This window comes from Cygnus atratus, chromosome 1 (assembly GCF_013377495.2).
Source record: "Cygnus atratus isolate AKBS03 ecotype Queensland, Australia chromosome 1, CAtr_DNAZoo_HiC_assembly, whole genome shotgun sequence".
NCBI lineage: Eukaryota > Metazoa > Chordata > Aves > Anseriformes > Anatidae > Cygnus > Cygnus atratus.
In genome coordinates, this window is record NC_066362.1 from 60,491,030 (window position 1) to 60,514,322 (window position 23,293).

At 46.6% G+C, this 23,293-nt stretch overlaps 1 protein-coding gene across 5 annotated transcripts; it reads left to right on the top strand.

Annotated features, from left to right (window-relative positions):
- The first annotated feature begins 7,187 nt into the window (after positions 1-7,187).
- SVOPL (SVOP like) lies at positions 7,188-23,049 on the top strand. Of its 5 annotated transcripts, none has more exons than XM_035561629.2 (12): positions 7,189-7,457; positions 7,861-7,985; positions 9,384-9,447; positions 11,088-11,213; positions 11,495-11,623; positions 12,709-12,782; positions 14,546-14,748; positions 15,119-15,230; positions 15,961-16,042; positions 17,489-17,578; positions 17,960-18,073; positions 20,915-23,049. In XM_035561629.2, exons 1-12 carry the CDS (start codon positions 7,386-7,388, stop codon positions 20,924-20,926), a joined length of 1,203 nt encoding a protein of 400 aa, XP_035417522.1. In that variant the 5' UTR covers positions 7,189-7,385; the 3' UTR covers positions 20,927-23,049. The 5 variants fall into 5 exon arrangements, with proteins under 5 accessions (XP_035417531.1, XP_035417522.1, XP_035417563.1 ...); XM_035561647.2 differs by having other exon boundaries at positions 7,190-7,441; XM_035561638.2 differs by lacking the exon at positions 11,495-11,623 and having other exon boundaries at positions 7,188-7,457.
- The last annotated feature ends 244 nt before the right edge of the window (positions 23,050-23,293 follow it).

Consider the following 23,293-nt stretch of genomic DNA (forward strand, 5'->3'; position numbering starts at 1 on the left):
TCAGCTTTGAGATCCACCTTCCAGCTATGGTCACCTTTCGTTATTCACTCCAACCTAATTTGTTTATTCCCACTCTGCAGAGGTTTGAGAGAAAAGCTGTCTCAAAGCAAGAAAGGCCGGTTTGATGCATTACCAAATGCAGAGAAAACAATTTGCTTTATGAAACAGTGGGTGGATTTTCTGCACAAACATGTATTTTATCTTTATTGCACCTTTCCACATGATTGCGGTGTAACTGAGGAGGTGATTACCTGAAACAGAATATCTGTTCCTTTTAGAGCTTCATGGTGTTTTGCTTTTTGTCCAAGGTTTACATATTAAGCAAGAAAAACGAGTTGTCCTCTGAGTACTGCAGGTGATAAGATGGTTTGTTGTTTACTGTACTGAACAGTGAGTCTAACATTTGGCTTAATTCTGTAATCTGCTCTCATTCTGTGTAAAACTGGATAATACAGCAGAGCCTGTGGCTCACTTGTGCAATTGCAGTACGGGGATGGCAATTCCATACTCCCCAAGAGGACTGAGCCCACTTGCAATCAGATGAAATATTGCTGAGACGGGGTTGAGGAGAGCTCTGGCTTTCATCTGGGTTGTTTTTAAGACTTAATAATAAATAAATAAACTAATAAAAAAGAAATGTTCCAGATTACCTTGTTTTTAAGTTTTTCCTGCAGAAGATGAGGGGTATTTTGGAGCAGAGCAGTGACCGCCCTTTCCCCAGCACATCTGCTAAGCTGAATGAGACCAGGTTTTCTAGCTGGTGCTGTGAATGTGGCCACCAGATGTGGCCAGATCCAGAAGAGATTGCTGTTACAGAGTAGTGGACCTTGGTACAAAACCCTGTTGTCTTCATCTGGGCTTTACCCACTGCTGGAGGAGGTGGGGCTTCCAGTTACCTTACTGGGAATTTTTAACCTAGGGAGAACTGGTTGCCTTTGGATCCAAAGCTCATCCCATTGCTAGGAAGGTATTTGTTTCTGAGGGCTGGTAACATATCATGTATATCACTTTGTAGAAGATTAATATATATATTGAAAAAAAATGATCAGCCGGAATGACCATGAAGGATGGGAAAGTGATAACAAAGTCAGTCAAAATGGTTTCAGTCACTCACACTCATTCTTTTATGGAATTTTTATTCCTCCTCGTGACAGCTAGAGCTGTGTGTGGCCAGGCCTTCCTGCCAGGATTACCGGGGATACAGAGGATGAGGATAGCCAGGTACTGAGGTCACGTCCAGTCTCGTGGGTCCTCTGGTTTGGTGATGATGGTTTTTGAAGAGATCTTTTATAACCTTCAGGAGTCAACGGTTTCTTGAAGCTCAGCCTCTGCCTCTTGCAGCAAACAGCACTTTCCACAGTGTTTACTTGTGTGATGGCTCTCTGTCATGTCCTTGGCCAGCAGCGGAGGACTTTCTTCTTACCCTCACTCTCTTGTTTCTCCTGGAGCTTTCATTTATGCAGACATTTCCATTCACACTTCTCTGTGACCAGTCTTTGCATTTCTATTGCAAACAACTAAATTATCATGAGGTGGCTAAAAGAAGTAATAGACAGCATGCCTTCATTCCATCCCAAACACCTGAGCCTGAAAATACATCTCTGCGGCTAAATATTTCACTGGTATTTTTGGTCATTCTTTTCCCTTCTGCTTTGGGAAGCCAGAATACCAAAACTTCAGTTCCCTTCTGTGATTGCATGCACGGTGTCTGAGTTTTTGCAATGAAAATGTAACGGTATGGATCTGGCAGCCTGGATCCTGCATCCAGTTTAGCAGTTGCCAATAGTGGCTGTGGCTGAATATCAGATATTATTAAAAGGAAGATGTAAAATAGGGCTGTGAAATAGCTTATGTTGGCTGACAGCAAATGCATTCCTGATGCTTGAATGTGTGAAACTTGGCATGAGAGCTACATGCTATGATAAAACTATTACAGCATTGCTGCTAGCTTGGTGTACATATTTCAAAAGAGAAGGATTTAGGGAACTCTTATGGAAGAGAGACAAAAAACTCCCCAGCATCTCCACTGGGAGAAATTAAAGCTAAAGCCAACACGGTCAAGGTCAACAGCAAGGTCAACCAACAAGGTCAGCATGTACACTCCTTGTCAAGAGCACTTACAGCACACATATCTCAGATTTACTGGCCAGCACAACCTGCAGCACTCAGATTTGCTATGGGGCAAGGTCAGGATCACCGCAAGCCACGAATACTCACTGGAGTTGTGTACTTGGTTGGGAAATTAAGAGAGATGAAGCAGATGGACAGGCCCTGTTTTCTTTGTGGTGATGACATCTGATCTGGCTTCAGATGGCGCAGGGGAGCTGGTGGCTGTGGCACCTGGGCGCTGCTCACAGCGGTGGGGGACATCATCAGCCATGGTGGGCAGCTCCTGCAGAAGCAGCTGTAGGTGCAAGGGGACCAGCACAGGTCAGCACTGAGGTGCCCCACTGTGTCACCTACTTCTGGAGGTGGAGGTGGGTGGGGAGGGACCTGCCTGTGCCCAGGGAGGAGGAAACCTGATTCCCGGGAGCTGGAGCCCAAACCCCACAGCACCGCCAGCACTGCAAAAAGAAAACAGCAGAAGGGAAAGAAACAGCCGTAAGGGAGGAAAAGTCTGCTCCTCTGTGCCTGAGACATTTCAGAGGTAAGGAAACTTCACTCAAAACAAACGAACAAAAAAACAACAACAACAACAAACTAATTGAGCCTTGGCTTAGGAGTGGGGATTTCTGATCATTTGCTTGCCATGTCTTCCTGCTGCTGGGTCCCAGCAGTAGTTTCACTGCACTCTTGGTTGCTCCCTTCTGATGGAGGATCGCTGTTTTCCCTGCCAGCGACAGCTTTGGCAGTGCTGTTCTTTTGGCTCATGTAATTGTCATTTAGTATTTTCAGTGTGATTTACAAATAGCAGGAAGCTCTTCCTTGTGACTCCCCAAAGAGGTGTGATAGACATGAGCTGCTCCATCAGAGCAAACAGGGCTGCAAGTGCTTGGGATGAGCAAACCCTATGCTCAGTAGGAACCCTTAGGAGATTTGCTGAAGCGTGGCATCTAAATCTTCTTGGAGATAAATGCTGGTGCAGAGCATACGGTGCTGAGGACTTACCTGAACAGTGGCTTCTGACCTGCTTATGGGTGAGTGAATTTTGCTCCAGCTGCCCCAGTGTCCTGGCCACAGGGGAGATGGAGATGCCTGGACAGATTTCTGGTGTTACTTGAGGTGCTAGAACAGGTATCCCACCTGGTCAGTTGCTGCTGTTTGGGAGCTGTGTGGGTCTCCCATAGGTGCCAGATTCTATTCTGACACCTCTGGGGGTGTCTTGGCCACCCCCAATGGCAGGGTGCCCCTCTGCACCCTTCTGCTTGAGCACCTGAGCCTCACTGGTGGGTCCTGCATGGCCAGGGTTTGCCGTTTCACAGGTGCCCAGGTTTCATTACTGTAAAGCTCTTCATGACTCAGCCACATGGTAAAGCATTATCTCTTCTCAAGGGCTCTTCCAAACACCCTGTTTGGTTGCTGCTGAGCTGGTTCCACCTTGAAACGGTCTGTACATGGTGGCCAACACGATCAGCTGGTGGCACCATGTGCTGCTGGCAGCTACAGCTGCCTCCGAGGATGCTGCTCAGAGACAGTAGTAAGCAATATCCTACGCATCCTCTGGGATGCTGGACTGTAATGGTCTGTAACAGCAAGGTCAGTGTATGTGACCCAGCCGACTAATCTGCTATTAGCCCTGAATGACCTCTGCCTAACTGCACCTCAGTGCAATGTTTGTAACGTGCCCAGCCTGGGAGTGCCGTAACTCTGTGCTTTCTGAGCTTGTGCTGCCCTCTACCTCAGCTGAGATCGTGTGTCTTTTGTTAGATGCTCTCAGTCACTAGGTAAATCCCTGGCCCTGCTGCGGCCCCCCAGACCACTGCTGGGCGGCAGTGAATGCTTCCTCGGCCAAGTCCGGCACCTCTGGATGGAGGTCATCAGAGGAGAGCTGGTTACCCTGTGCATGGGTTGAGGCCCCCCCGCCAGTGTCTGAGCACGCACTCAGCAGGAAAGCCTGTGGGTTAAAGCTTGTGGTGTGCTTAATCCCTGCCATGGGATTAAGATGATATTTTCTTACCAGGAAAAGCAGCCGTGATCAGTTCTAGGGATCTAGCATTAGAAACCAGAACTCCTCAGGGGAGAAGCCAGCTGTCCCCTGTTGCAATCCAGAACTCGTGGCTGTTTCTTGCTGACATAAGAGGATGGGGATTAACGCAAGGGGGTGAGGCAGAGGACCGCATGTCCAGTGAGAAGCACTGTGCTGCCAGGGTTGGGCAGGGTGAGGAGGAGCTAGGGGCTTGCTGCTTGCCAGACATCCCATCCTGGGAAGCCAGGGCTCGGGGAGCAGACTGGGCAGCCCCACTCCTCTGTGTGGCTGTTCCTACCCTCTGGCTCTGCTTCATGCTCTGATAAACCCCAGCAATTACAGGGTGCAGCACCTCAGGTCCTAAGAGGCAGACATTTCTACCTTTGACTGGGGCAGCGTAGTGCCAGTAATTGTCAGTTCTTGGATCTTGGAGATGATGCAGCATCCTTTGGCTGTCTTTGCACATCCAGGCTTGGGAAGCCATGACACACAGTCTTGCATCTTCCCTGAGTCTCTGGACTTTCTATGAAAACAACCAGAGCAATGTGATGACTGATCTGTCAGCTCAACTAAACTGCCTTGTGATGCTTCTATGTATTTTTTTTAAACAAAACAAATAATCAAACAAACAAAAACCACTGTGGGAAGTGTCATTTCCTACTAGCTGCCTAAAAGAAATATGTGTTTGAACATATCTGAATGCTTCCATTGCAGTGCATGCAGGAAACTGCTTTGTTGGCTGATAGCAAAGGTTGCTTTGTGACCATCTGAAGGTGTCACAGTTAAATCCCATCCTTCCCTGGCAGTGACCGGGGACCCCAGCAGGAGCTGAGATGGCCACTGCACCGAAAGACGCAGTAAACACTATTGCCTTGGAGGAAATCCACACGGAGGGACAAGAACCCCCTAAAGGTAGGCTTGTGTTTGCAAGACTAGAAATTTTGGTCCTCGTGTAGTGGGGTAGAGGCAGGGTTCTGGCACTCCAGATCTCTGCACATGCAGCCACAGGCATCGGCTTCACACTCCTCCTCTCCCACCACAGCTGCCAGGCTTGTCTTCCACCAGCAGCAGTGGAAGAGCTGCCTGCCTTGGTTTCTATGAAATTATTATATTTTTTTCTTCTGAAATTCTGTTCCATTTCAGGGTTTGACCTTACTAAGTTGAAAGATAAATGTCCCGACAGAAAAAATTTGTACAGCTCTGACTTTACCTAAATAAGAGCTCAAATGTATACACACACTGAAAGCTTTCTGCCAGCTCTGTTTATAAAGCCATCTCAGCCCTGAGAGCTGCTTGGTTTGCTCCTGAAATGGGGGAAGAAAATGAGGAAAAAAGCTTTAGGAGACAACATCAAGCCCAGATGTGCTTGTTGCAACAGCCGTGACTATTGTGGGACTGCGGGGCCGGGGACAGTCCCCAGCCCTGGCTCACAGCACCCATGCCAGGGCAAGTTAGCTGTTTCCAGCCTTTCTCCTGGCACAGTCCACATAAAACATTCACATTTCATAAAGACCTGAGGAGGTACAACTTGACAATTGATGTGTTTTTTTTTTATTATTATTATTTTTTATTTTTTTAGTTTTGTTTTGTCTCTTTCTTCCCCTTTGATGTTACAGGGCAGAAGACATTTACGGTGGAAGAAGCTGTGGAAACCATTGGGTTTGGGAGGTTCCACATTGCACTTTTCCTAATCATGGGAAGCACTGGGGTAGGTTTCTGCAGCCAACTGCACGGTACCAAAAAAAAAAAAAAAAAAACAAAAAACGCTCTCCTCCTTTTTGTTATTACTGTGCAATAACAACTGAAAGCACCATGTACACATATTGCAGCCCATTTTTTTTTCACACATACTTTCTCAAACAAGATTTCAGCTTTTGTCACCTTTGTCCAAAACCAACATTGGCCGAAACCTATATTGAACCTATTTCAAGGCAAAGCAGAACAGGTTGCCGCAGGTCATGCTGGCCTTGCCCCTGCCCTGGGTCACTGTCCTACCTCCTGAGGGTTAGGTTCAGCCTCCTGACTGCATTTTTCATGCCATTCCCAGGGCACCCAAACCTTGTGCAGTCTGACACAGGATGGCTGCCCTCCTCTCACTCTTGGCTACCTGGAAAACTTCTTAATTAACTAACTGCCAGGGTCCTAGGTTAACAGCACATCTGGTTTGGGAACCAGGGCCAGGCTGGGGTGAAGGTGTGATGGGGACATATCCATAAGCATTGCCACAGCTGAGATGGGAAGGCCTGTAGCTATGAGTGAATGATGGCTTAACTAAATGAATGATTTCTTAACTAAAGCCAGCTGCTAGGAGCAAACAGACAACAGAGCAATGATTCTATTTTTATTTTATTTTATTTTATTTTATTTTATTTTAGAGGCTGTCTTTGTGTTAGATGCCCAAATTCACAGCCAGGTATTTAAAATAGCAGCTTGGTTTCTGGATGCTGTTGAAGACCTTCCACCAGCACAGCTGGCTGAGAGTCTCTTCTGTAAGGGATGAATCTATCCAGCCTTTCTAGTCACAAGCTGTACCCAGACATCCACTCTCTAGGTGCAGTTTTGTCCCATCCTTTCCTCTCCCAATTCCCAAAAGCACGTTTTCCAGACCAGGCAGAGGGCTAGACCTCTGTGGAGGCACCACGGCTTCACAGGGCCTGTTTCAACACGGTGAGACTGCCGTGGCTGCAGACTAGGCAGGGCTGAGGGCCTTCACCCCATGGGCTCCTCACACCTTCCCTTCTTGCTAATGTGCACGCTTGTTCCCAAAGGTGGCTGAAGCCATGGAGATCATGCTAATAGCTGTTGTGTCCCCCCTCATCCGATGTGAGTGGCAGCTTCATGACTGGCAGGTGGCTCTAGTGACGACGGTGAGTGACTTGTGCTCCCCCATGCAAGTCATCCACCACAAGGGCAGTGTCTGCGGCACCACCAGGCTTCATAACATACATTTCCCAATAGACCAAATAAATTCCAAGGCTTCCTCTCAGGGACAGGCCACAACTTTAAAATTCCAGGAAGCAAGCTGTCATGAGCACACAGTCATGCCCAGACATGTAGAGTCAAAATGAGCCCCCTCAGTTCCTGACTTTTTAGAAATCTTTGCCACTCTTCTCTTCAATGACTGATCCTATGCATAGCTCCAGCACTGCAGTTCATCCTCCTGCCTAGAAAACATTTAGCTCACCTCCATTTTAGAGAGCAGAGCTGCCTGGTGCTGCTGGGAACAAGCACCCCACAGCTGTCTTCCACTTCCCCGTAGATGGTGTTTTTTGGCTACATGGTCTTCAGCATAGTGCTCGGGCTCCTGGCCGACAGGTATGGACGCTGGAAGGTGAGTGGGCACTGGGGCTGTGCGTGCCCTTCCCCAGCCCTGTGACAAGCAACGTGGGGCCTGCCACCACCTGTCCTCTCCATCCCTTTGCTGTGCAGTGTCCCTGAGGAACTGCTCCCATGAGAGTCCAGGGGTTTGTTGCATGGGGCTCAAAACCCTTCGGATCCACCCGAGCCCTTCCCAAAGCCTCTGGAAGGCTGGTTGCTGCTCCTCCCATGGAGGAAAGCCAGACTCCACGAAAGCAGGCATCATGGTGCCCATCCCTGGCCCTTTCCTTGCCCCTTAAGCCTGGAGCTAGCTGGCCTCTCTCTTAGCTGGCACCTTGGCCTCAGAAAACTTTCAAAATAATTTTTGTGCTTGGAGAGAGCACTTGGTTTTATCACCCTAATTTTGCCCCTTGCAGATTCTGCTGCTCTCCTTCCTCTGGGGAGCCTATTTCTCCCTGTTGACCTTGTTTGCCCCATCCTACATCTGGTTCGTCTTCCTGAGGACCATGGTGGGAGGCGGCGTGTCAGGCCACGCGCAGGGGTAAGGCCGTGCTTTGCGCCTTGTGAGGAGCACCCTGACACCAGGTTCTGTTTGTGAATAAGCGAGAGCATGGCTCTGCTTTCCTTCCTCCAAGGAGGCACCCAGGGGCCCGGAGGGGCTGTATTCCTGGGTTTAAAGCAAGAAAGGCCCCGCAGCTCATTTTGGCTGACCTTGGCGCAGCGCCCAGCATCTCGTGCTCTGAGCCTGATAAGCTGAGGCTGCGCGGTGACCGGGAGGAGACGGCCAGGAAGGGGCCTCTCAGGGGGCTGGAAGTGCAGAGGAGAGCAAATTCCCACATTGCCTTAAAGCAAAACGCCATTCTGTAATGCCATTGAATCCCTGTCCATCTACCTAAGATGCAGTTCCCAAGGGCTCCTCAGCCCTGGGACAGAGAGGGCAGCTGGTTTGCATTAAACCAGTGACAGGGGGATTATTAAGCACATATATTATAAAAACAATTAGACAGGTAACAGATGAGCAAAGGCTGCTTCCTTGTAAAAAAGTCACAACAATTCTGCTTAGAGCAAATTCTTCCTGAACTGGTGTAAAACCTTCCCAATTAAATGAAACTTCTTGCCCTTTCAGGGTGGAAGCAGGGAGGTGTTGGGGGGGAAAGGAAAAATTCACAGTATTAACAGCCACTTCACTAAGAGTGTGGAAAAATAAGTGATTTCTTTTGACTCAGGGAAACAAATGCAATGTTTCATTTTTTTCCATGGTTCCTCAAAGTCTGGGTTGAAACGCGGGGCAGGCAAGAAAGGTCCTGTTACACTCGAGGGGCTGTGGGAGGCAGAACATTGCCCTTCCTACAGCAAACTTCTCTCAGCCTTTCCCTCACCTCCCTTTGAGTCTCAGTGAATGCTGGTTGGAATGCATGATTTTTTCCAAACCCACTGCCCAGGCAGGACAGCCCAAAGCAGGCTGCAGTGGCCCAAGAGCCCTTTGCTGAAGCGAAGGACAGGAGGCTGGTGCTGCCAGCAGTAAGAGACACCCCATGCCTGGGTCGTGCCTCCACCAGCATCCCGGGGCTGCTGCCCTCAGAGGATGGAGGGCAGGGCTGGGCAGGTAAGGTGCTTGCAGTCCCTCCTGCTGCTGGTGTTGCACATTTTATAAGACACCTCAACAGCTGAGATGACAGAAAGAGCCAACACAGACTCTCCCCCTTCTCTTTTTGGCCAAGGAGGGGATTTATGCCAGGCACCTCCCTGCATGTAACCTGGTGCCTTCCTGACCAAGGGCACATTGAGCAGGGTCTCCCCTGGGAGCTCAGTGGTGGAAGAGGGGGTCCCTCTGTCTGCAGGCAGCCACATTCAATACCGGCTGAGCCGAACTGCCATTTGATCAGTGCAGACATTCTCTCTGTCTCTGTCTTCCTGCCTTATTTCCCCTTTTCACTAGGCTTATCATAAAAACGGAATTTTTACCTACCAAGTACCGAGGATACATGCTGCCCTTATCCCAGGTAAGAGACAGTATGCTACTTTTTCTTCTCATCCAGAGTCCCAGGAGATTTGTCCTGCTACTGTTTGAAAACCAGGTCTGTGACAAGCCAGCCTTTGTCCCAGAGTATTTGTGTTTGTCTTCGGCCAAATGAGTGCCTTCTGCCTCCTGTGCCTCAGAGCGTGTGCTGTGCATTATTAAGGATGCACACACACAGTTGCATGCAGAAGGGGAGCAATTCCTTTTCAAATAATTGGATGTTCCTAACATTGTGGGGAGTCTGAATGACAGCTGACATCCAGCTTCTTGGTTACCTTGCTGATAACCACATTGCCTGCTGTAATGGGGTCAATGCCAGTGGGCTGTCACTTGGGAGCCCAGGGCAGCATTGCCAGCGCAGGGCTGCAGCAGGAGTGTGCATGTTTTCTTCACTGGGAAGCAGGATGCAGAGGTCAGTGTGGTGCTAGATGGGGCAGAGGATGCTCACAGCTTCACCTGCGCTTATCCCACCTTTCTTTGGGGTGCACCAAGAGGCCTGGGCTCTCTCTGATGTTTACAGTGAGCAAAAAGCTCATGCAGATGTAAGTCAAAAGTGAGGTGGGCTGAGGAGGGGTCTCCACGGTCAAGGGCAGCTCGACATCTCCAACTGGCATGTAGTGGGGGACTCACATGCGGGAAATACAAGCCTTTGAGTCTGAACGATGGTAATAATGTGTGATTAATGAGGCAGCTCCCAGACGAGGTCCTGGGCTGGGCCTCTCCCTGCAGGGCCAGCATAGTTAGTCCCAAGCTAGGCCTGAGACATGCTGGAAGGGATGTGGCCACCTGTGGGACAAAAAACCACAGTGAGCACGACTGGGGTTATTCCTTGCTCAGCTTCCTGCAATGACCACTTTATGCATGTGCAAATGATTTGTGAAGGCCTCGCTGAACCCATGAATTCATCTGGCTGTTGGAACAGAAGAACTGGTACACAGTCTTGGTGGCAGGGGTAGTTTGCTTTTCATTAGTGTTTGATCCCAGGGCTTCATTACCCAAGTGTCATCGGAAACACAGAGATTTATAAAAAGGAACAATTTTGCATTTCTCCCCAGAAACGTGTTATTCCTGCCCACAGATTACTCATGAACTTGCTGTGGCTTTTGCGATTTTGTTTGTGATTTGTACTGCTGGAACTCCTTTGTGTGGTCCCCCTCAAAGGGACATTTCTCCTGATGGCAACAAGTGAACTGCAGGGAGGAAAGTACTTGCAGATTTGGGGCCAGATTCTCCACTGGTATAACTCAGCACCGAGACCCACCAACTTTCAGCAATGGAAATCTTGCCCCTTTTTGCCTTTGGTGCTTGTAAATCTGCTGCTTCCCTGCAGAGATTCAGACAAGAGAAAAATTCAGTCCTGATCGTTAGCAGAGAAGTGACTGGAAGGAGAAACGGGGCTTTAAGTACAGTAGCAGCTACAGCACATTATCTGTTTTCATCCAGAGCTACTTTCTTTCCCTCCTTTCTTCATCCCAAACTCAGCTTCTCTGACAGCCTCAGGATAGCTCAGTTTGAAGTGCAGCTCTCCCTGGGACAGATCCCCACCTATCCAGAGGATGAGACCAGAAGGGATAAAAATAAGCAAATTGTTGCCATGTTAACCCCTCCTTTTCCCTTGGAAAGGTGTTCTGGTTGGCAGGATCCTTGTTAATCATTGGCCTGGCATCAGTGGTGAACCCAACCATCGGCTGGCGGTGGTTGATCAGAATCGCCTCCATCCCTGGCATCATTCTCATCCTGGTGTTCAAGGTAGGAAGAACCTCTCTGCCCGTTCACCACTGCACCACCACTGACCTGGCATGTCCCCAGGCACCAGGAGACATCACCCTCACTGTGTCAGCCAACCACGTCTGCCCCAGGTCTACTCACTCTTCAGAAATACCAACCTCAGACATGAGGACTGTCTTATTTCTGTAGAGTGACATGGAAAATCCCTACTTCTAGTGCTCGTGGGCAGGATGGGCGGCTGTGGGCAGCACAGGCTGGTAGGAGAGGGGCAGGAGGGCTTTCTAAAACTGCTCTGCTTTCAGTTCATCCCTGAGTCAGCGCGGTACAACGTGTCCACAGGGAACACGGCGGCTGCCCTGGCCACGCTGAGGAGGATAGCCGAGATAAACCGGGCAGCGATGCCCGAGGGGGTGCTGCAGGAGCCCCCCAAGGTAAGCCCAGCCTGCAGTGCTGCCTGGGGACATGGGGGTTGCTGAGGACATGAAAATCTCTGCCATGATTTTTTGTTTTTATTGATTTCACACTGCTCGTCTTGTTTTTCTTGGCTATCCTCCTTATTTTGGGATGGTGGGACCTTCCCCTTATCTGCTTAACATACTCCCCACTGTCATGCCACTGTTATGCCAGCACAATCACTTTCAAATATGCAAGGCTAGTGGAATTTTCCACTGCGAAAACACAACTTTATTTCTCACACTACAACCACTGGATCCTGCCAGAGTGTCCCCAGCACCAGAAGACGCAGGACCTGTTCCTTAGGGTCCCACTGGGTGCGGTGATCATGGGACAAATGTCCCACCTGCAGGTCCCAGAGCCTTTCCCAGCCCCTGGCCTTGCTTGTGGGCCAGCTCCCAGCATCCCAGGTCCCTGCAAGTGGAGCCAGAGGGGCAGAGCAGGGGAGGACATTTCGAAGCTGCCACCATTTCCACCTCTTTAAGGAGGCTGAGCAGCTCCAGAGCTGATCGCTTCTCATGTCCAGGGCCTCAAAGTTATAATGCGGCTCTTTTAAGTCCCTTCCCTGGACCTCTTTGCAGCTTATTCAATCCCACAGGCACCAAGCATTGTCCTCAGCAATTCATGCAAGATGTATTGTATTGGAATTAATTAGGATTAAAGCTTCGCTGTAGTTTAATTGAATTTATGTAATGGAACCACATTGGCCATGCACAGGGTTTTTGTTAGTTGTTCACCCTCCAAGGCTTCAATAATAATAATAATAACAACAACAACAACAATAATAAAGGCAACCCCAAAACTATCCCTGTTTTCTCAGGCATGTGGGGGCCAAAGTGGGGGTGCACAGGGTGCTCTCTTCTCCCCCCCCCCCCCCATCCTTTGCAGTGCATCCTCCTACAGACATCCTCTGGGAAGAGGGGCTTCCTCTCCAGAGGGCTGGTGGGGCACTGTGCTCCTGGGGCAAAGGTGCTGGCACCTGGGCACCAGCTGCCGCCGCAGAGCTCTTGCCCTTGTGTAAAAGATGGCTTTTAAGCAAATCTTTCTACCACTTAATTTGCAGGAAAGAAGAGGAAGGTTCAAGGACCTCATCCATCCCAAATACCTAAGAACCACTCTGCAGATATGGATCATATGGTAATTTTATTTTTTTTTTTCTCTTGCTTGTCAGCTCCACAGGACAGGGTGGCTTGGTCAATGAGCAGCAGGAGAGCTCACATCTGCCCGCTGTGCATACCACATGTACCCTCAGTTTGGTTTCACTTCTTGTTGCCAGCTTCTTCATCCAGAGATGAGGACAAATGCACTGCTTCGCAGGCCAGCCCACATATCAGTGAGACAGGGCTCAGACAGAAACTCATTAACTAGTACCACTGCCACTGGCTGAGGAAAATTAAGATTGAAGACAGACGAATTTCATTTGCCATGTTCCCAGTAGCTGTATGCATGGGTAATATATGTTTCATTGGCTGTGCTGTCTGGAATGGGAATGTATAAATAATGGGTCCGTGGGAACTCACTGACCCAAAATCTTGCTAAGTCAGGCTTTGAATATTTTATGTTTTCCCTTCAACTTGCATGAGTATTATGAAATATCTTTTTGCTTTTAATCCTCCTTTCTCTCCTACTCCCCCAGGAGCCACTGGTTTGTTCTCAGGTTTGCGTCCCCATCCCTTCATGCCCTCAGCATCCCCCATGTCCCCAGGCAACTCATTTCATAGCCTGCATTCTGGAGCTTGTTTCTGAAACTGCCACGGGGGATTTAAAAAAAAAAAAAAAAGGAAAAATTACTTCTCAGCCTGCTTATGATTAGGCATATGCTGAATTACTTGATAATGACACAGCGAGGCTGCCGCCATCAGTGCCCTGTTCTTGACAGTGAGCCAGGGTGCGGTGTGAGTCTCTCCAGCAGGATAATGAAAACTCCTTTTAAAAATCACTGTGAAGGAAGGATGAGGACTAAAACACTTGGACAGCTACTGTATTTGAGCTGCAAGCACTGGGGTCTGATTTAGGGACTCCCTCCAGGCAGGGGCAGTTTAGAAGTGTCTCCACACACAGACTGGAATAAGACAAGGGACTGAAGTGGCACGCTCTCCCTGCCATGACCACGGCATCGCTGTCTCCCAGCCTGGAAGGACCAGAAATTGGGGTGGATATTGGGACAACTTATTCCCAGCTGGATCACCACAGCTCCTGCCCAGAGGCAGCAATGCTTTGCAAAGCTGTAGCCTACAACCGGCATTTATGGAGGAGCTGAGAGATGTAGGAGCATTTCCTTCATTTGAAAGTGGAGCAGGAAGGTGGCAATGTGGGCCATGAACATCTGGGCAGAGCAGTAGCGTTAATGTCAGAAAGTGCCTCAGGACTTTATCAATTACAAATGAGCAAGCTTTTGGCATTAATCTTTTAACGAGAGCCTGTAGACTTCATGGCTTCTTCACATCCTTTCCTTGGGGAACAGAGCAATGATGGGAAGGGGTAAAGACCATGCACACATGCAGCATTGCACTGGGCTTTCTCAGAGTGGCTGTGGGGCAGTGGAAATGCAGGGGTGAGCTTCACCCTCATTGGGGTGCTTGGCAGTCCGGGTGTCCTGCTGCACAGCAAAACCCAGCACCAATGGGCAAGCAATCAGAGAGCTATGAGCTAGGGTGGAGTCCTCCGAGGAAGAGAAGTGTGTGGACGTGTGGCAGTGCTCTGCCATGCGCTGGGTGCCCGCTGACCTGGTGGGTTCCCGTGTCACCGCTGAGCTCAGGCTCATACAGGTGCCCATCCTGCACCACCACAGTGCTGGTGTGTTCAGGGAGAGTCTCAGGACACCCGAAACCTGCTGCATTTCAGTGCCAGAGTGTTTCCTTACCTTCCCCATCAATGTCCCTGTTCCCCCCCCCCTGCAGGCTTGGCATAGCTTTTGCTTATTACGGAGTCATCTTGGCCAGCGCTGAGCTGCTGGAGCGGGACCTGAGCTGCGGCTCCACAGCACCACTGTGGGAGGACCCCGGCCCCGTCTCGGAGGAGAGCCGCAGCCCCTGCCACTGCCGCCCGTTTGGCCCTTCTGCGTACCAGACCATGATCATCAGCACCGCCGGGGAGATCGCACGTAACCTCCTCTCCCTTCCCCACCCTTCCAGGCCCTCTTTACCGCCAGCTTGTGCTCACTGTGCTGTGCTGCTCGCTGAGCACCCAGAGATGTCCTGCAGGGTGAAATGCCCTCGGCCTTGCTGGCGAGTGCCAGGCACCAGCTCCTCACAGTGGGGAGACCAGGCCATGGGCCATGGGGGCAGATTGCAGGGTTTGGGTACAGGGAGGGCACTACAAGGTTTGCACATTCTGTAGAGCATTCAGTAGGTGCTGAGGATGCAGAGAGGTATTTTTGAGTCACACTGCATAGGGCCTTGAGGTCTATAGAGACAGACGACCGTTACAAGTATGTCACCTAACATTTTACGCTTCTCCTTTCTGTCTCACAGTAAATCCTGTGAACATCCTCGGCATCAACTTCCTCGGAAGACGCCTGAGCTTGTGTATCACCATGGGATGTACGGCGCTCTTCTTTCTTCTCCTTAATATCTGCACCTCGAGGTAGTCGCCATCAGCATGCAGGTGTTGTTGGGGGTGGGCGCAACTTCCCCTATGCATACGACATGCTGCTTTCTAGTGTAGTCTGGGAAAACAGAAATTATGTGAACAACATCCACTAGAAAGTATATTCGCTCTTAATTTTTCTTTATCTTTTATTTTATATTTTTTTAGCAGTGGTAGTTATGTCTCTTCTAACTTGTAGAGCCAGGCACTTCAAAAAGAGCTCAGGGCTTCAAGGGAAAGGTTTTGTGAGTGCTATAATTATCAAGCTGGTTAGGGAGGATTTCTAAGAAAGTTTCCTCTCAAGCTAGCAGAACCTAACAGCTCCTGGAAGTCAGGGGGGCTTCAAGTTGAAGTCTGCTTTAAACTGGCGAGGAGCCTGGCCCTGGGAGCTGGAGTGGGAGGCTGCAAACAGCATTAAGGTAAACGAGCCCCTGTCAGGAGGCTTACAGTCATTGACTTGGGTACCAACCTCTTTGCTGCTATTACTGTTATTATTTTCAGTTTTCTCTGCCTTATCTTTAGCCTGAGCACAGCCAGCATGTTTGCTTGCAGCTTCTTTATAGAAGTAGCAAACATGTCCTGCTAATGGACTAAAAACGACTACACTTGTCAGCAATCAACTTTTCCTTATTTTAAAAGCCTTAGCACAGAGAATACATTAGGTTGTGTCTCTGTTGATCACTGTTCGGTGACACTAACTCTTTGCTCCACGCTGCTTCCTCTTCAGTGCAGGCATGACTGGGTTTCTCTTCATGCTTCGTGCCTTGGTTTCAGCAAACTTCAACACCATCTACATTTACACAGCAGAGGTGGGTCCTTCTGAAAGTACTTGAAGCTGCTCTGGGGCATGAAAGCCCATTTGCCAGGAATGCTGCTATATTTCCTGACCAGTTAGTCATCTTGAACTAAGTGTCTCTTGCTTCCTGACCAAACTTTTTATATATGAGATAAGAGAAAGAATCAGAAAACTGGTTAGAGGTGAGAAGAGCAGGAGGAACAGGAATGCCCTACTGAGCCACCTGTTGGTCAGCTACTACTAAATGTGATTTTTGAGGATGTTGTGTACATGCATCTTCCAGAAATCTCCATCTTCTCCCTTTGCTACCCCTCTCAAGTTAGATAATAACCTACCACTGAAAGAAACCTTTGCCAGCACTTAAGGGACTGATGTAGTTAGTATATTGAGTTATATATATAAATATAAATATTTATTTATTTATATTATCACCTAATGGAATTGTTGTGTTCTGTCTACAAATAGTTTTAATTCTTCAGAGAGCTTCTCCTTCATACAACTTTGGAGCAATGAGTTATGTAGGTTAGCACATAGTTTTCATTTAAAAAACACCACTGTGTGAAATTTAACATATTGATTTTCAGATTGAGTAGTGATAAAAAGTTAACAGCCGTAGCTACGTGGGTTGGCCTGATAGTGTGCAGTACTTCTTTTAATAGCACACTGTATTTACTCATGCACCAGGCTTGAATAAATACCAGCCTTTAATAGTCCAGAATCAGATGCTGTTGAAGACCATTGCTGGGATAGCCATATGATAAACCATCAATACACACAATTTAATTGAGGATCAAAACCATACTTAGAAATGCCCTTCCCGGCCACGTGCCAGGACTCTTCTTGAATTACCTTACATCCTCTGGCTTGGCCCAGTAAAATATTTAAACAAAGGCTTAAATGACAAAGGCTAAAAAGGCTAAAATCTATTGACATTAATGGGACGTAACTAAAGTTAAGGAAAGCACATACTTAAGTGTTTTATTGGCACAGGTATTATGAAAATATGAGATATGAAAAAGAAAATACACAAAACATGTTCCTCTAAGCCTGGAGGTTTCTTAATGGCATTTCATTTTCTTTTTCCCTGTTCTAAACAAAGGTGTTGTTACAAATAAATAGGCTGTCTTGAAGGCTGCAGACAATATCCTTTTTTTGTGCTTTCCAGATACAGGGCCTAGCACCCAGCCTACAGTCTGTGACTTTGACCTGAGCAGCTCTGTGTAACTGGAAGAAAGGTGTGTCTGTCAACCTAAGCCTCTACTTTGGGCAAGAAATGGCAGATTTGTAATGGCACAAATAAGACACAAAAGAATCTTTAATTCTTTTTATATCTTATCCCACTGGCTGCCCTTGAAAATGCAATGGGGCTCTCTGAAGAAAAAAAAAAAAAAAGGAAAAAAGGGGACACATATCACAGAACATTGTCATGTTAATCTTATTTCTTTCTGGCCTGTTTTAGGTTTATCCCACTACGATGAGAGCTCTGGGGATGGGAACAAGTGGGTCATTGTGCCGTGTTGGAGCTATGGTGGCACCATTTATATCACAAGTAAGAGCATAGTTGATAATGTTGGTAAACCTTGAGGCAAACATTGTTATCAAATACACAGTCATATGCTCCTGAAGTTCACAAAAAAGGGTGATGCACTCAATCTAGGTTGTGGTGTTTTTTTCCAACCCATTAGTTCTTTATCTGACATTTATGCAGAGTACTTTGGTGGTCTTTGCCAGATGTAGATCTGGATGAATCTCTTCCCAGAGCTTAGCTTGCTAGAATTTGTTGCTTTCTGAAAACTCTTAGATTCAAACAAGACAGATTGTTTTTCTGGCAGTTGAGTTTCTCAATTTAAAGAGAAATTAAGTAATTTCTCTTTAATTCCTAATTAACTGCTGTGTCCCAAAACCAAACTGTTGTTTTTTTTATCTGCAGGTTCTTATGAGTGCTTCTTTCCTTGGGGCCCTATGTCTTTTCTCATCTGTGTGCGTTGTGTGTGCAATCTCCGCGTTTACACTGCCCATTGAGACCAAGGGCAGGGCACTGCAGGTTTGTATTGCCACTCCGGGAGTTCCTGTGTAGCTAAAGGCTATTTAGAAACTAGCAGATTTTGATTCAGCCAGAAAGCACCCCAAAGTCTTCTGAGGGTTCATAAGCCAAAATAAGGACTGAGAGATAAGCAGAGGAAGGTGCTGTCATAGCAACTTAAAGCACTGTTACCCCAGTTGCCTCAGCTCATTTCTCGTGTAAGAACAAACAAGAATGCCAGTCCCAACCCCAGCTCCCTCATGGCAGCATGTTAACCTAAATTAGCATAAGCACTTCCTTGTCCCAACTTGAAATTGCTGTGCATATTCTGCTCTGCCTCTGTTGCATGCAGAGATAATAGCAGATGCAAGTAACACCTTAAACTACTAAAGCCACTTCTACATCAAATTCAAGTCAAATGCCCCAGCAGCATCAGCCCTTCAACCTAAACCCTTGTGACTAGTGTTTCCTATAAAGCTTCAGAGGCAGACAGCCAAAACACTAAGCACAAAGATTAAGAAGGAATGTCAGTTAAAACTCAGACAGCCTCCCATACCCAAGTAGCACTGATTTAATTACTAGAGGTGGTGAGCAGTTCTGTGGTGACAGGCAATTCAGCTGTACCAGCACGGAAATTTTCATATCATGCAAGAGGCAGGTCTGCATCACAGTGCATATTCTCCTGCAGCCTTACCGTATATGCCAGAAGACCACGGACTAGGTAATCCACATTCTTTAGCAACCTAGGGCCAGACAGATGTTTGGCCAAACTGCTTTATGTGGGATTCAGGACCAGACTTAAATATATATATATATACACAAACACATAAACATTATATGCATACAGACATGCACACTGAATTTCATTGGGTCACATATAAGGTTTCCCACAGGTGTGTGGGACAGTTAACCTTAGAGATTTTGGAAAAGAAACATATTAATCATTGCCTGCCTCTTAAAATGCATGTCTTTTAGAAATATGGACTCATGTTTTTATGCTATTTTAAAATATCTATATGATATTCTGTAAATGACTAGAAAAAAATATAAAAGCTTAAGAAGCTTTAAGTGAAATTTAATAAGAAGAAATTTGAGTGGACAAAGCAGCTCATTTTTCCCTTTTGGGTGAAATTCAACCCCATGCACAGATGCCAGGGACCCACAATCCCTCAACTGGTTGGATTTACAAAAATTACTAAGCAAACACTTCTTTAAAACTGCTTTAAACATAAAAGGAAACCTCTGATTCAGATACAGATAGATTAATTTTGGCTAGTAGTGGCTGAGATAAATGGGAATGTAATGATTCCTTAATGGGAGGGGCTCTTCCCCTGCAAATGAAATAGCATTATTACTTGCTACAAATAAGAGTAATAAGCTCCAGTTGCTGGCCTTCACATGCACAAGTCAAAAGGACATAAAAATAAAAATCTGTAGATCTAGTTGCGTACTACAAGAAGCCACCATTAGATCATATATTCAGTTTGGTTATTCTTCTCTAGAGGTCATTTCAGAGATTATATTTGTGTACGTAATGTCATTCAAGCATTGCTGAATCATGACTATTGAATGTACTAAGGGCAGTCATCTAACCCATTCAAAAATTTAAATGCACAATGTAAAAGCTCTTGAACAAGGCAATATTTAATCCTAAAGTGCCAAACAACAGATGTGTATCTCAACACTAGGTCTAAGTGAAACAACTGAATGAAACACATGTAGGAAACTTTTTGTGGAATCTGAACAATGACATTTAAAAAGCATACTGTCCGTTGTCTGGATGGAGACCAGTGAGGAGAGGTGTCCACCGAGGGTCCGTATTGGGACTGGAACTGTTCAGTATCTTCATTGGTGACACAGGCAGTGGGATTCAGTGCACCCTCAAGTGAGGCAAGTTTGACACCAAGCTGAGTGGTGCAGTTGATACTGTAGAGGGAAGGGATGCCATCCAGAAGGACCTCAGAGGTGGGCCAGTGTGAAGCTCATGAAGTTCAACAAAGCCAAGTGAAAGGCCCTGCACCTAGGTTGGGGCAATCCCAAACATCAGTACAGAGTGGTGGATGAATGGATTGAGAGCAGCCCTGTGGGGAAGGACTTTGGCGTTCTGGGTGGTGAAAAGCCTGACATGAACAGACAATGTGTGCTTGCAGCCCAGAAAGCCAACGATATCCTGGGCTGCATTGAAAGAAGTACGGCCAGCAGGTCGAGGGAGGTGACTCTGCCCATCTTCTCTGTTCTCATGAGACCCCACGCAGAGCACTGCGATAGGTTCTTGGGACCCCAACATAAGAAGGACATGAAAGGAAGGCCACAAAAACAATCAGAGGGCTGGAACACCTTTCCTATCAAGAAAGACTGAGAGAGTTAGGGTTATTTAGCCCAGAGAAGGGTTCAGGGTGATGTTACTACCAGCATGTGTAACGATAAGACAAGTGGTAATGGTTTTAATCTGGAAGAGGGTAGATTAGATATAAAGAAAAGTTGTTCAATTGTTCACTGTGAGGGTGGCAAGGTACTGGAACAGGTTGCCCGGAGAAGTTGTGGATGCCCCATCCCTGGAGGTGTTCAAGGCCAGGTTGGATGAGGCTTCAGAAAGGTGTGTCCCTACCCAGAACGGTCGTTGGAACTAGTTTATCTTTAAATTCCCTTCCACTCCAAACCATTCCATGATTCTATTCTGTATCTGTCTCAGGTTATTAGAACAGCATCAGTCTACTTTCAAAATAGCCAGGGGGATTGCCTATCAGATGCAAGACCGTTAGGGCACATAACCAAGTGGATATTATTTTCTTCTGTATCCATTTTTGTTCATTTTCATGTGCATTCTATTAATTTTTTCTTTTTGTATTTCCCCTTTTCTAGCAAGTAAAATGAAAGCAAGCATTTGATGGTGGATAGGAAAAAAAAAAACAAACCTTTGGAACCTGTCATTTCCTGTGAGCTGCATTTGATTGTGATTGCTTCTCCATATCCTTTCCATTATAAAAAAAAAAGAAAAAGGTAACTGAACAGTGTAAAAGCTATGATTTGCATAAACAAAGGGCAACTTTCTCAAGTACATTCCCTTTCCTATGATTCAATAAAAAGATGCTTTCTACTGATCCTGTGAAGCAAGATGAAGACTGTTTACCACTAGCGCTAATAGTAGTGCCAATGTCATGTTGCCAAAAAATGGAAAACCACCACCATCATCATTGCTTCAGGGAACTGAGGCAAAGAAGAAAAAAAAAATACACAAAGTAAGATTGGGTCTTCACAATAGCAGCTTGAAAGAATGCAGTACTTACCTTTAAAAAACAAAATAGCGCTCCTCAAATATTTGTGTGTACATCATCTGAATTGACGTAGTTAATCTTAACATCTCAAACGTCATTGCATGGGCAATTTCTGAAGGTTCTTGGGGTGGCATTCGAGATCACAAGACAAAAATTGAGTCTGATTTTTTCCAGTGGGTTACTTAAACAGAGGTATGTTCAAACAGTTTACTGAAAGAATTTTCTTGTACTCATGCCCCCTCACCCACATGCCTGACAGTAGCACACAGATGAGGTTCTTAGGAGGGAGATGGCAAGCACGGCTTACCACAACTTTAAGTTCCTTGAAGACCGACCTAATGGCTTTCTGTACCAAAGCATCTGTGTCCTGACAGCAGTTGTGGCAGGCTGGCACAGAGCTAGCCTGATCCATCTCACTTAAGATGGCATGCCAGCGAAGCACACAAATCACACGCTCATCTGGACATTCAAATCTAACAGTGATGGTCTGAATGGCCAGCTGCCACAGCTCCCCAGTTAATGCAAGAGTAAGGCAGCAGCCTGGCTGCCCAGGAGCCTGACCGACTTCTCAGGCAACTATCACCTGCATTGCTTATGCAGCCTCTTCCTCCAAGCTAGTAAGGAACCAAGAACCATTTCAGCTACTATGTTAGAGCATGCCTTTTTTTTGTTTGTTTTTAAATATTTTTCTTATGAAAACACACCTGAAGCTTGATGAAAAAGGGAAGTAGACTGATGTAAGGTAATTCCTTAGCTTCTTTCCCACCTCCAGCTCAGGAGGATTTTTTTTTTTTTGTCGTATCTATTTTGAACTATACTGCTGCAAAGTCTGAATGAAAACCAGACTATGGAAGAGTCTTATACCCCACTCACACTCCTCAACAAACAGAGCATGAGGTTGTGGGTTGGTTGGGTTTTTGTGTTTTGCTGTTTTTTTTGGAATAAACTATTTTTAATTTGTTCAAGTGTTGGCTGCATGATTTCAAAGTTTTCTGTTTTGATGTGAAAAATCAGAAGCAGAGAGAGAAGCAAGTGGACTGCAAGTACATCAACACTTATCTCCCCAGTATTTTCCACTGAAAGAACAAGCTGTGTATGAAGCTGTACAAGTGTCTAATTTCACCGCTAACTGTGCTAAGCCTAATAAATATGTGCTTGCAACTTAAGGTCCAGAGAAACACTTGTCAGCATCCTCTGGAAGCACGCTTAATTTGGTGACAGGGTATCTAGGACGGTTAGGCAGTGCTAGCTTTAAAACTTTATGTAGCAATGGCAGCACCTCATGTTTCTCAACTTCGTGCTCCTGCAGTATGCACTGATCATGCCTGTTTTGTTAGAATGGTCTCCATAACCTTCAGGCAATAAAGCTTTCCACAAAAAAAAAAAAGAAAAAAAAAAAGAATGGTTACTCTAGGCAGCTTAAAACCATATCATCCTGGAATTTCAAAAACTATAGTGACTGTGAAAGGCTGACTGAGTGTTCTTCTGAACTATCTATTACATTTAATATGCAGGGCCACTCTAGGGCAAAGGCAGGTGGCACCTGGTGAAAGGCAAAAAAAAAAAAAGGCCTTGTTCCAAGTGCAAGTTCCAAGTACACAGCAGTAAAACACAAGCAGCATTTGTGCCTATGCTTGTCAGTGATCTATCCACAGCACCGTTATCTGTGCTACATAGCAAGTAAAAAGCAGGCTTGTGTACACACACATCTTCATAATACCATCTGAAACATTCTGGAACCATCAGAGCTCAATTAATCCAAGAGAGTGCTTATTCTCCCTAAAACTCAGTTTTCATTTAAGATGACATAAATGAAGAATATACATCAATAGCTGGAGCAGCCACAGACAAGTACTTCACTAAATCTGAAATTGCTGAGGGCAGAAACAACTATCTATGTTGTGGTCAGCATCTCTGGAAAGTAGACAGAACAACAATAACAAAAGTTTGTCCTCATCTGATAATT